Raw genomic sequence first — 14,361 nt, forward strand, 5'->3', positions numbered from 1 at the left:
GCTTTTAAGATCACAAGATGGCAACTGTTAGAGAAATCCATCATCATCAGCAGTGCTTGGCAAATTCTGCTTTCTGTCCGTTTTAATAACCGAGACTATGAGATAAAGCATATTTTTTTTAAAGTGCCACTTTATTACAAAAGTATAAACTTGACTGACATTTCATGAATAGTAATCTTGATATAAAACATTACAATCTTTTGCACTTAGCACTTAATTACACGCTTTTGAGTACAAGACCCTGTAGTCTGAATAGCAAACACACAACATTAGCTGCCACATTTAACTTAGCAGGGCTTTCCAAGAACACACCGTAGCTCCACGGCTTCGAAAAAACAACAAACAGAATACACTGAAATTTACATTGCAGCTGTTTTTGCAGTTTGTGTCACAAGATAAAGTCATTCCAAAAACACAACTGAACATAATAGAAAAAGATAGATTTCTTGACACTGATGATATATTTATTATTCTTTCTCTTTTGTCATGTACATACACATTGCATCAACATACAGTATAATCACATTGTTTGCTGGGGATATTTGGTCAAATGAATTTGTCATTACTGTCCAGGCTTTGTATGCAATTTCTGTGCGGTGTCCTCGGGGTGATGCTGCTTAGCCAACCATTTGCTTCACATTTCTGCAATATTTTTAACACTGATAACGGAGAGAGAGAGAGAGAGTTCGTCGATGGGGTGATGATGAGACATGACGTTTTGCTAATACACATCAGTTCTAGTGGAGCTTTCCATACTGCACTATGATGAAACCAAAGCAGACTCGTATGACCACGAGGAAGGTACTATGTAGATGAACAGTCCACAGACATGAGTGAGGACTGAACAGACGGGAGGATTGTGTGTATGTGTTTCTGTGTGCGTATGTGTGGGGTGGGGTTGAGTGGACTGTCTCCACCTTTAGGACTCGAGCAGTTCTCCTCAGTCTTGTTACATCTGTACTGTGTCTCTTTCAGGTACGGGAGAGAAAAATAATCCTCCCCTCTGCTGCACAGAGTCCCACTGAGCCAAAGACATCCTTAATCTATCTGGCTTTGAGCTCTACAGAGAAATAAAGCAACACACTAACAAAAAATAAACAACCAACGACAATAGAAAAAAAAAAACATTCATATAGAGGTACCACATGACAGTGCTTAATTTTTTTTCATGGTTTTTTTTTTTTTTTAGCATGCAACTTGTAGCAGGCAAAGTGCAGAAACAGGATCAACAAAGTAAAACACTTCATTTACAGACGGCAGTGGAGACAGTGTTCAGTCCATGTATAATGAAACAACATGACGGAGGGGAAGAATCTGGTCGGCTTTTTAAAATGTGAAAACGGTCGAAATTAGTCAAAGCTTTTAGGAGGAATGCAAAATATGTGCAAATTTTTTATTTAATTTATAATACTCTCATAATTGTTTCTCTTGGTCCCTGAGCTTTCAAGCATTTTGATTAGTAATTCGTTCATTTATATCCTTTAAATTCCGTTCTGAATCACGTCTTGACCAACTACAGGGAAGGTCTGTTCACAACAGACTGAGTGCTACCAAAATATTTCACACAATGCTTTGCCTTTTTCCCCAAATAGGAGTCCTACTCGGACCGCATATACGACTTTTTTTACCCGCTAGAATTGAGGAAGAATTTAGGCTTTTTACTTTATTGTGCTTTGCACATATGTATCAGTAAAATAGAAGTGCTACTGTTACCTACAGATTGCTCTGCAATGGTTTTGTGCTCATTTATTTTTCACTACCTTTGGATTCCTTATAAGGATAATAAATTGGACTTTTTATTCAGCCCAGGTCATAACAGAGCAACTTTACTACCTCAAGGCCTCTGGAGCCCGTGAAAGGCTTGACGTTATGACTTGAATGTAAACAGTATGTGTGGGTGAGCATGACAGGGGCTCAGCCGTCACTCCTTGTGGCATTAGCTCAGCTCCTTGTGTTGGAAGGATAGGGGGTCACAGTGCAGCCGCTGCCTCAGAGCCCTGTTACATACATCTCCATGCCATCGTTGAAGGTGAAGATGGTGGTGGTGCTGGAGGTGGCAGAGCCCTGCTTCAGGTCGCCGATGCTCTCGTACAGGTTCTCCCCCGGCAGCAGAAGGGCTTTGGCAGGCAGGTGCTGTAACTTGGGTGTCTGCTGCGTTGGTGGTGGTGGAGGGGGCTGCTGCTGCTGCAAGGGCTGCTGGGCTTTCTTCCTCCTTGGACGCAGGGTGGCACACATGTTAGGGGGTCTCTCTCGCTTCCAGGCGCCTCCGCCTTCCATGTTCTCATAGGCCAGATCACACTCCTCTGTCCCAATGGACTCGTAGCAGTGGTCGTCAAGGGGCCCGCCAACTGCTTTGCCCTCCTGAGGTGCCCACGTCTGGGGTTTGACCACTACACTAAACCCCCCATCCCGGTCTCGGTCCCGGTCACCTCGACCCAAGGTCCGGAAGCCAGGGTTGGGTGGGGGAGACCCCGGCACAGCTCTCTTCTTCTTTCCTGGTTTACACACCTTAGAGTACATCTCGGCCACCTGGAATCAAACAAGTTCAGAGATTATCTTCTGTAAAAAGGACTTTAAATAACCCACTCAACCTGCCATTTTATTCACACTATAGCTAAAAGTTGTGTTAGGCAAGCTGCGTAAACCTCCAGAGCTGAAGAATAAAGCCAGCAAGAAGCACCCAAAACCTTATAATCTCTGCAAGACTTCACCTTTACCAATTTGAGTCCCTGCATTTGTACTTCTCACACATATTGTTGACCTTCAGTCATCTGATAAATAATGTGCTTTTCTGAGTGGTAGAGCCTGTCAAACACATTAGTTTTTCAGTTTTGATAACTGAAATTCTTTGTTAGCACTTCTACATTGTCTTGATAAGGCCAAGGCCTAAAAACTTGTCATTAGTGATCACGAGTGACCACAGCACTCTTTGCCAGCAGGATTTGTTTGAGAGCACTTGTTGGATTAATATTTGGAACAGTGAGGAAGTCCAAGGAATTCAGTGAAGCTCCAAGAAGGAGAACTGTAGATTTTCACAACTTGAGAAGGTCTCTTGGAGCCACCCATAAAAAACTGCGAAATCCAACATCATCATTTCAAAATATTGTGATAAATACACATTATTAAGATGTGTCACCACTTTTTCAAGACCTTCAAGAGCCAAGCTGTCACTCTCAGATGAGAAGAAGTTGGTAAGGATATTCAGGAACCATCAAGGCTCAAGCCTGCCATGAAGTGGAAATTTCTGGAACACCAGCATCACTGTCCACAGTGAAATGAGTTTTACATCATCATGGACTAAGAGGGTGCTGACCAAGTAAAAAGCCCCTGCAACAAATCTGACACCTTAAGGCTCCACTGAAATTTGAAGTTGCCCTCATGGCCAAACCAAATGCTTTCTGGAGAAATATTTTACAGTCAGACAAAGATGGAGCTGTTTGGCCACAGTGACAAGATGTATGTTTGGAGCAGTTCAGGTGAGGCTTTCAAACCTAAGAACACTGTACCAGCTGTCAAGCATGGTGGTGATAGCATCATGCTCTTGGGTTATTTTACTGCTGGTCCAGTACCCTAATTTCCTTCGGGATTAATAAAGTATTCTGATTCTGATTCTGATCACCTCAAATTAACAGTTACATGGTTGAAACTTGGACAGAATTGGGTGTTTCAACAGGACAATGTTTAGTAATGGATAAAGGAAAAACAGCCCATATGCTAGAGCCACTACAGGTAAGAAATTAGTACGTCTAAAGCTCACCAATTTTTTTTTTTACATCATTTATTAAACCTTACAGAAACCCAAAGAAAAAAGTAAGAGTTTTGGGTTGTAAAAAATCACTGCTCCCAGACAAGAAGTAGTCCTGGTCATACAGCAGCATACACAGTTTTATTTTTCAACAGACTAATCAATTAAGTTTCTTATCTGTACATTGGGGGAGTCAGGATGCACACAGATCCAGGCAAGCTGCTTCCTGTCATTAATGCTCAGTTATGTGTCTCCTGGGTCCTGCAGATATGAGGTATTCTCTCGTAACCCTTGGTAAGAAAGCCATGGCTCCTTTACCTCTTTACCCCATAAAGACAACCTCCCCTATACCCTTAATGATGAGTTTTGAAACCTCAGTATATGTCATTAAATGCGAGGTTTGACAACTCTTTTTTCCAAGACTAGACCTAGTAACCCATATAGGGGGAGATCACCCTCCCTAACTTCTAAGGAAAACCCAGTTTTTAAATGATTAAATCAATTAAATAATGTGCGTGAAACATCTTGTTAAGCATTCATTTAAGAGGGAATGGGGAGCTCTAAATGGGATGATCCATAGACGGAAAAAATAGAAACCCCAGCTTACCGCAGCAGCAGACGGCTGTATATTCTCCACTGTGTGAGCACTCAGCGGGCCCAGGGCTTTATTTTGGAGCATGAGCATGTCATCATCCTCTGGAGGCTTCCAGATGTACTGCTCTCCGTTGCCCATAAACATCACTTCCTGTCAACAGAACAATAAATCACATTTGGGGCAGAGCTGGTCACATGGTCATGCGTGAATCTGCACTGAAAAAAATGAGCATTCATGAATTTAAAAAGCGGATTTTACAAAACAGATGCAACAGGGCGGATGCATGGCAAATTAACCCCTCTTAAGAATCCTGCGGCACATAAAAACATACTGGATGGATTTCATACAGGGGTGAATAGATTTTCCCTGGAAGGTGGAGCCTGCTTATATTCTGGATGACTCAATTTCAACACCTTGCGTCATCCACGGGAAAATCAGCAGTGAACAGGCCTGTGAGCAAACTGCTTACACATGTAAGCCTGTGAACTGTGCGTGCTGTTGAACTCAGGTCACAGCAGATAGAGCGACCCGCCTGACCTCACGCGGGGCAGCAAATGGTTTCCCACTGTTACCTGGAGGGGTGCACAAAGCCTTACATCGACAGTAATAGCAGACAGTCTGCCTACACTCCTGCTGCTGCGAACATATGGAGGAGGTGACACTGCTGAGAGCAGAAATACCCCACTATCACCAAAAACTCTTCGACAAATAAACACCGCTCAGCGCCTGGACTTCAAAGAAATTCTAACATATCACAGCATCATGCATGATGTAGCCAAGTGCTCTGGAAACTGCAACACTGGCACAATTACAACCGAGCAGATCCTCTGCAGTATCAACAGGAACTGTGAAAGAAATACTCTGCAGATCCTGATCACAGCACCACAAACTGCATATTTATGCGTCGTACTGCTGCTGACAGAGAATAACAGAATGAAATAATGATCACAGTGACATTTCTGACATTTCTGTCCAAACAGAAACTGATGGCCGCATGTTCTATGGAAACTTGTTATCCGTTTACTTGGCTTCTGTCATGTCTATATGTACAATAGCGGTTGCTCATACATGGCTTCACACTGCTCTAAGAGATCAGTTTCAGACAGTTCATTTTTTTTCTCATGGCTCTGTTCAGTGTCAGAGATTAGATATCACTAATGTGGACATCTCAGGCACACAGCTCTGGCTGTGAGCACAGAAACCCCACCCACATCTTGGCCTAACCTTCTGTTTTAGAAGAATAGCCAATCAGAAGAAAGGGGCTTAAAGGAGGGACTAAAACTGCTTGTTTTAGAAAGTGGATGATATGAGATACTGCACCAAGCTCCAGTGTAGGGAGTGGAAAAAAATCCAAGGCTGATCTGCACAAGACACTAAAAACTCAGCAGATAATTTTTTCTCTCCCTCTAGTCATCCTCCTTAACTTCCTTCAGTTTATAAAACCGACCACTTAAGGTGATGCTGTGTTTCTGTGGCTTATTGCAAAGGAAATATGTAGCTGTCAGGCATCAACATTACTTTGGGTTTTATTTATTTAGGAATAACTTTGCGTTTATTGCTTAAATGATAAATATTACATGTTTTCCTAAGTATTGTGATGATTTGGAGAGGGGCATATCCATCAATCTTTGTCCGCTCATTTCTCGTGTGCATCTCAGCAAAGTGCTGCTAAGTTTTGCCACCCAGCTGCAAAATGTGACAATGCTATCATATGAGAAAAGGTAATTAACCGCATGTTTTGGAAAGCTAAGTATAATTTCACTAGCCACGCTAAGGCCTGATTATTGCCAGACCTGTTGAATCGAGAAATTACTCAAACAGATCCTTTTTGGATAAAATGATTTAAAATATTTAGAAAAACAACACATCGTGCCACAATCTAAAGAAAATCAAGAACTACTGAGACACAAAGTCATGGACATCCATCAGTCTGGAGAGCATTATAAAGCCTTGATGACCCACAAGACTATTGGGAACATATTCTGTGGACTGATGAGACAAAAGCTGAACTTTTTGGAAAGTCTGTGTTCCTTTACTGCTGGTGTATTACCACTGGTTATCAGTTCATGCCCAGAAGTTCAAGCACACTTGGGCTATGCAGCAGGATAATGATCCAAACCACATCATTGAGTCCACCTCTGAATGCCCCTAAAAAAAACTTGCAGTTCTCGTTGCCGTGTGGCACAAGCTATTTGGTTTAGGAGGCAATTACTTTTTCACACAGGGTCAGATAGGTTTGGATGACTTTATTCCCTGCATCATTTAAAAACTGCTTCTTTTATTTACTTGGATTATCTTTGACTAATATTAGAATTTGTCTAATGATATAAAACATGAAAAAATAAGAAATCAGAAGGGGGCAAATTTTACTACACTGTACCTGAGAAGTTATTTCTAAGAATTATCTCGATTAAATTGAATTTTTAAAGTATCTCTCCCTCTTTTCATGAAAATGAGCACTGAAAAACGTGTGTTGTATAAAAACCATGTCTAAAAGTCATGTGGAGTCAGCATCAAGTATAAATCACACCTGTGACAAGTTTTAAAAGAATAGTTTGACATCTGGGGAAACAACCTGTGCTTATTTTCATGGCAAGAGTTAGATGATAAGATTTCTGCTGCTTTCATGTCTCTAAGGGAAATCTGAAGCTTAGCTCTGTCCACAAGTAACAATATCCTATTATCAGGGCTCACTAATTAATTTGTTTGATCTAATTTGATAAAATCCCACTTAAAACTGATAAAACTGAACAGCAGGAGAAAAAGAATGGTTTTATCAGGAATTACATTTCTATTTCTTTCCTTCTGTTGTAAATTGCTCTTTTTCAAATCAGTTCTCTAGTTCCAGGTGCAAACACCAGCTGTTCAGGTGTTAGTATTTTTATAATGTGCCTGAGAAAGTTTTATTTTTCTAAACTTGAATGTGTAATTACCTCAGAAAGTACTCAAAAGCTGTTTGCGCATCTTATTAGGGGTTGGGAAGCTCATCTTGTAACCGGTTGCCGGTTCAATCCCCAGCTCTGTCTGTCTTGGTCGTTGTGTCCTTGGGCAAGACACTTCACCTACCACCCTACTGGTGTTGGCCAGAGGGGCCGATGCCGCGATATGGCAGCTTCGCTTCTGTCAGTCTGCCCCAGGGCAGCTGAGGCTACAACTGTAGCTCGCCTCCACCAGTGTGTGAATGTGAGAGTGAATGAATAGTGGAATTGTAAAGGGCTTTGAAGGTCTCTAAAAGCGCTGTATAAATGCAATCCATTATTATTGTGTTGTATATTCCATTTGAAAGGGAAAAATTATAAAGTGAAAATAGATCTTTGGATTTTTGTTGCAAACTTATTGAGACAAAAAATGAAAAGCTTATTTATAAAAGTGTTCTGACCCTCAGTTCAATGCTTTTTAAAGCCCCTCTGGCATCCTTTAGAGCATTGAATCGTCTTAGGTAAGTCTCTGCAGGCTTTGTACACCTGGATTTGGACAGCTGATCCCATTCGTTCTGGCTGATTTTAGTGGCAAAAACTTCCTCCTTCTCAAAATTATTGAATCCACTGTACTCCTGGGGGCACTCGAAATGGTGTTGATCTACACCTCACCACATTTTTATCATGGAAGTCTACAAAGTTACTTGAACTTTATGGCTTGGTTTTTATCCTGACCTGCAGGAAGAAGCAATGTGCTTTTTGAAACTGTTCAGCTGATTTATTTTCTCATAAGTGGAGTTCGGTTTGACTTTAAAAACAACTGAAGGTTTATTAAAGCAAATTATTATTAATCATTATTAATGATCATTTCTCATGTTTAGTTTTTTGAAAAATCAATATAACAAAGGTGTTTTTAAGTGGTGGTGAATATTGGCGTTAAAGCAAGCCTTTCTTATATATGGGAACATACCTGAGTGGTGAATGACAGGTATATAAAAGCAGTAATTGAGATGAGGATATCTGATATTGTGAGACAAACAATTCTGAAATGTTTAATAACAGTCTTTGTATAAATTAGAGAATATTTAAGCGAGAGCTCCAACTGGAAAATTATTTGTGTAGTTTAGATCATTCTAGTCGGTGTTATTTAGCATGTTAGTGGTTTCCCAGTAGATATGGGCAGATTTTATGGAGTTGAACATATTAAACATTTATGTGAACTTAGTAGCTTGGAAAAACTTGGAGATGAATATCATTATTTGAATGCAGTCAAAAATATCTCCCTATGTATTTTAGGTTGAGACCAAAGGTTTGGAATAGTTGTTTAATACTTAGGATAGTTTACTTGCAAAAATTAGTAAAGAAATTGTATCTGTATTTGGATGTGGGTGATTTGTTGACAGTTTTCTTTTTTCTTTTTTGTTAATGATGATTATTGATGACATGTATTATATAACCCTATGTTTTGTTTGTTGTATATTTTCTCTTTTACCTCAGGAGGAAGTTTAATGGAAATGAAATAAAGTCTAAAGTCTAAATAAAGGCAATGCCAAAAAACTGCAGTTCCTCTTTTGATCATTTGAAGCCGAATTCAAAAGTGAGTCAATAAGCTTAGAGTTTAATGTTAAAATGCCCATTTTTACACAGCATAGTTACAAAAAAATATGGGTTAGGTCAATCTAGCAAATTTCCTCCTTCATGGAAAGTATACTGGTAAATATTCTCTATGACTTATTTGTTATAGCTACCCATTTCTGCTGCATCAATCTTTTTTTGAGGTTTGTTGCACCTTGGCTTCATACAGTCTACAAATGCATCTTACTAACCAACTGATTACTCCAACTTCTGATCCAAACACGGTAACTTCTAATCTAAAATGTCAAACTCTTCCTATCAGATCATAAAGATTAAGTTTTCAGCATGCAAAACATTTAACCCTACCAACCTTTGGGAAGGACGGGACATTGAAGGTCTCGACGTTTCTACGGGGCAACTTGGTGCTGTGAGGGTGTGGTGGAGGAGGAGCTGGATGTGAAGGCGGGGCGTGTCTTGGAGGCGGTGCCGGTGGTTCTCCCATATCCGTCCCGCTGTCCCTCTTTTGAGGCGCCTTATCTGCTTTCCTCAGCTTCCTGACGCAGGCGTACTCGGCCGTCTCCGGAGGGTGAGGGGGTGACATGACCTGGGCCTCAGGTTCGGGGAGCCCTCCTTCCACATCGCCGTCTGGGTCTGGGGGCGCCGGGGTGTTGGCAGGGACGGCCGGAGGGGCCGGAGTGTCTGTCTGCCCGGCCCTGCCTACCATGGCGTAGAGGGCATCATCAGTACGTGAAGTGGAGGAGCGCCGGCCCACTTCAGAGTAAGTGTGCTCGCCGTCCTCTCCAGTCCCAGAGGGGATCTGGGGAAGCTGCCTGCCTTGAGAACGAAGGTCAGAGTTAGACCGGCGGCTGGGCAGCAGCAGAAGGTCCGTGCTGGCTAGCCTTTTCTTTTTAGATGCCTCTGCAAGGCACATACAGCCTGCTGTTCTACCGTCCGTGCAGCCGATACCCCCCTAGGGAGCAGAACTCACAAACTATGCTCCTCTTTTACCGGAAGGTTCAGCAAACATTTGTGAACATGAATAAATCTCTCACTGGTAAGAGGAAATCTGAAGCTGACAGTAAACTGGGAACTGACATAGATGTTTGAGAATATGCATCCAAATTGGCTTCATTCCACTGCAGTGGAAGCAGGACAAGTATGAAGCAGGACATATGCTTATATTTCTTCAAACTCTCTGAGGCTACTGTCACAGTGCCCACAAACACAGTTCCCCTGTTGACTGTCAGCGATGGAGCTCCAGGATTTATCTTGGCACTGTGATTTGTGTCTTTGAGAGCGAGAGAGAGATGCACGTTCATAAATCAAGACTGAACCGTCTAGTGGAATAAGGCTGAGTTGTAAATGTAATGTGAATTCTGTTTCAGGGTAAATTTCTCCGCAAATATGTCCTCAAATCTTTTCAGAAAAGAAGATTTGTGGATTTAGGGCCAGATTTAGGGCCAGATCGGATAGTACGGATGTGGAGAAAAAATGTTGCACTTATTTGCAATATTAACATAAATTTTTTTATCACCGCCAAGGAAGTTATGTGATTGGTTTAATTCTATTTTTCCTTTCTTTCTTTTCTTTTAATTTTTACTTCGTTTGTTCGTTAGCAGGATTACTCTAAAGGTTACGGATGGATGTGCATGAAATTTTACCAGAGATGATTAACTTTTGAAGTCAATCCAGATCCAGCTCTTCATCCAGGAAGTTTGGGAGGATTCTTTACCAGATAGGGCAAAATTGGACATTTTCACATCATAGCTTCACAAATACATTTCAGATTGAAATAAGAAAAAATCTGGAGATATCATCGTGATGACCTCAAAACAATATCACAAACAAGTCTCAGGAGGGAGGGAATTTTCAGTCTCAGATGACTGTTTGAGTCAGACTGTGACCTGGAGGCTAAAAATGAGGACAAAATGAGTAAACAGATAAATATATGTATAAAAAATCCATTAAAGTCCTTTCAAGTGTTTTGCTTTTGAAGGTTTCTTAAAATCTGACTGACTTGGAGTTGACCCAGACTTGTGTCCAGCAGTTTTCCAAGGTCTTCTTTACCAATACATGATTACAAAACTGGATATTTTCCCACATGTTTTCATGGTCAAGCAAAATGTATAAATAATAACTATAAAGTTAAATAAGCCAGAACAGAACAGATAGTGGTTACATTTTATTTATAGTACTTCTACTTATTATGCTGTTAATTGGCTGTTACATTTTTCGAATTATTTTCTGTTTTACCATTTCATGCACAAATTTGTTCTCGCTCTAGTGTATCTCCAGCTTTGGTGATTGACATGGATTTAAATTAACAAAACAATTACAAGCTTCTAATCTGTCTAAGGAAAAAATGAAATACCCCATCCCTCTGAAAATTCCCTCCAAACACCCCTGCATAATATCAAAAGTGCTTTGTCATGCAGCTGGTCGGCTCCTAAAGAGCTGATATCATGGTGATGCAAGGTTTTCGTCTGACACCAGCGGCGTACCATATAAAAAGCCCAGGTCAGGATTAGTACGTAAAAGATGCACTCACTTTTGCCATTGCAGTTCATCTTGTTCATCTCAGTGTCTGATTTACTGATGGACCGCAGCTTCGACTGCCTGAGTATACCCTGACAACACAAATGCACACAAACAGACAAACACAAGGGCCAGTTAAACACTAATTAAGACTGAAGAGGTGCCCTCTGAATGATAGTGCGCCCTGCTGGATTGAGTTTATTCAGCTACCTCTGCTGCAATACAAACAAAACACTGAGGAGCATGTTGTCTGATACCTACCATGTCCATGAGGCGGTGTTTTCCACCCTCGCCGGGGACATTGTGTGTCTTCCCCTTCCTGTGACAAACACAACCACTCTGTCATACACGATTCAACACTGTGTGTGTGTGTGAGCCTTGTTTGTGTGCGACTGAGTCATCCTATGACTGTGCATATGTGAGAGAGACATTCAAAGTACATTTGCACATGTGCATACCAGTGGTGGAGAATTACTGAGCACTGTAGTGCAGGTTTGATGTTCTCTACTAGATTACAAGAGCCCTTCGACCACATTTAACCAGATTTCAGATTAATATGCATTTTTTTAAACAGCAAGTTGTTAAACTTTAAACCGGGCATGTCGACCTTTTTGCTTCTTTCCTCTTCAAATCAGTTTTGCATCAAAAATAAAGATTAGAAGAAATTCAAAGTTTAAAACCCTTTTTTTTTTGTTATTAATCGTGTTATGAACCCTCACTTCTGCCTTTTGACCCTTTGCAGGGGGCCTAACACTTATGCTTGACACCACAGGATTAAACCACTCAAGTAGGTAAAAGTAGTTCCAGCTTGGATTTTGCCAGTGGAATAGAGCTTCTACTTTATTTTACTGGCACTTCTGCTGAAGCTTATTTAAAAGGTTTGAAATAGGGATTCATTGATTGTGACTCACAGGGAATCATAATTTGGTCTAAAGATGCTGCCAATACCAATTTTTTTAGTCTTTATATTTTTTTTTGTTGTTTAATTCTTCTTTGATTCTAGCAAAATAAAGTAATCTTTCTAAAGCAATATCTGACTTGTTTTAAAGTCTTTCTGCTCGTATCGCACAATCTTTAGCTGTGATAACTGACAAATATGAGTAACTGGCATCCATAAATCCAAACTTATCCACCAATATACCAATATCCTTCAAAAAGGCCAAGAGCAACCAATATACAGATCTTAAAAATGAACATCCTGATTCTGAACATGTGTGTACGGTCATTCATGCGTGCATAGCGCTCACCTCTGGCAGCCCACGCAGAGCACCACAATAAGGATCGTAACTACAAAGGCTGAGGCAGCAGCGATAGCACCCAGCAGCAGGACCTTGCCGTAGGGAGGAGCCGTGAAGTTCAGCCCGTCCTGCATGGAGGCCATGTGGGAGCGCTGGCGCTCACTTGCTCTCACACACACTCACACTCACACCCTTACACTCATGCACGCCGGGAAGTGCCACGGTCTCACTGGGATCTGCAGGGAGAAGGCACAGAGCGGTGCTTAATTACAAAGTGATCTAACCTTTACGAAACATTAAGTACGTTAACAAAGCAGCGGAGCCAAAATATTATATTCACGGTGCAGAAGGAGAGCAGCAGTTTGAAGAGAGAGTGAATTCCCATCCAGGATGAAGCACTGAAGTGAACAGACATTACGCCTCAGGCATGTGCTGCTGCTTTACCTTGTTTGAGGGATTACCGAGCTTTGTGTCACACCTACATAGACATCAACAGCATACCTGCTCGGCAGCATAGCATCTATGTCTAAACGTTACCACATCGATCCAACAATACATTTAAACGGGACCTACAATTTTTTACGTTTTTTTCCCTTTTCAGCAGTGAGTACATGTAAAACTCAACCAAAGTTGTCCCTAAACCAATTTGAGCAGCCAAGGAACAGAACAACAAGCTCCTGCCTTCAACTGCTACCTTTCAGTCATTGCCCAAGATCTGTGAGTAGTGATTGTAAGAACAAGATGGTGGATATGAGCGGCAAAAGTGAGCTTCCATCAAAGGGTATCGGGGCTCAGCCAAAAGGGTAAGATGAAGAGTATTTGGCAATGTGGGAGGACTTCTGGCAGAGAGAGTCTCTGCTTCTCTGCACCAAAGGAGAAAGTTGAGGTAGTTCGATCATCTGATTGGGATGCCTACTGGGTACCTCTCCTGTCCAACTGGGAGGAAACCCCGGGGAAGACCCAGGTCACGTTGGAGAGATTATGTGTCTTGGCTGGCTTGGGAATGAATAAGTGTTCTCTTCTTGAAGAGCTGGAGCAGGTGGCTGGGGAGAGGGAGGTCTGGGTATCTCAGCTTTAGACTGCTGCTCTGGTCACCCAGACTTGGATACACAGCAGAAAAAGGATGTATAGCCAGATTTTCAAAAAGATTGCAGTACTTGAGTCGGCAAATCTCAGGCTACACACTTCTCTGAACACTCAATTTCAAACACTTGTTTTCTGCTCTTGACTCTGTATGATGGAAAAAGAACAGAGCAGATATCCCTAACATGGCCATCTCAGCCCAAAAACTTATGGCTGTTAGCACTAAATGTGCACACACTTGCTGTTTTAATCTTTAAATTGTGAGGGCCAGCCAATTAGAAGAATGTTATAAAAGGAAGGAGAAGGAAGCCTTTTTTTTAAGAAAGTCGATGAACTCTTTAGAACCATGAATTATACAAAACTACTCTAGAAAAGTCCAGGAATGCAAACATAAAGTTTGAAACAAACATAATAGGCCCCCGCTGATGTCACTGAATACATTGTTCTAACTAAAAAAAAAGGAAATCTGAGCAGTTTTGTGAGACAGCGTGCTATTTTTCAGGTTGCTTTAAATGGTTAATGTAAATTTCCCTGTTTTGCTTGTTCTGCCATGAACAAACTTCCATATTGAGGAGGTACAATGAGTCACAGTAAAGCCGAACATGTCAGCAGGCAGAGTGACCTGAAACACCGAAGGAGACAAGTGTGAAAGCGGAGCGAGCAGACACACAC

General features: G+C 41.4%; 1 protein-coding gene across 2 annotated transcripts in view; it reads right to left on the reverse strand.

Moving 5' to 3' along the window:
• Positions 1–110: 110 nt before the first annotated feature.
• LOC146364719 (uncharacterized) overlaps positions 111–14,361 on the reverse strand; it is a 28,923-nt gene continuing 14,672 nt past the window's right edge. Inside the window, exons 2-7 of one of the 2 annotated variants that reach the window (XM_084915864.1) lie at positions 12,616–12,842; positions 11,630–11,687; positions 11,382–11,460; positions 9,204–9,550; positions 4,353–4,490; positions 111–2,529 (exon numbers count right to left, since the gene is read on the reverse strand). In XM_084915864.1, coding sequence (XP_084771990.1) covers positions 1,990–2,529; positions 4,353–4,490; positions 9,204–9,550; positions 11,382–11,460; positions 11,630–11,687; positions 12,616–12,749 — 1,296 coding nt within the window. In that variant the 5' untranslated portion in view covers positions 12,750–12,842 and the 3' untranslated portion in view covers positions 111–1,989. Of the gene's footprint in view, positions 2,530–4,352; positions 4,491–9,203; positions 9,668–11,381; positions 11,461–11,629; positions 11,688–12,615; positions 12,843–14,361 lie in introns of both variants that reach the window. The other variant, XM_084915863.1, reaches the window with a different exon arrangement.

This window comes from Perissodus microlepis, chromosome 20 (assembly GCF_051167445.1).
Source record: "Perissodus microlepis isolate ML-2025 ecotype Zambia chromosome 20, ASM5116744v1, whole genome shotgun sequence".
Classification (NCBI taxonomy): Eukaryota; Metazoa; Chordata; class Actinopteri; order Cichliformes; family Cichlidae; genus Perissodus; species Perissodus microlepis.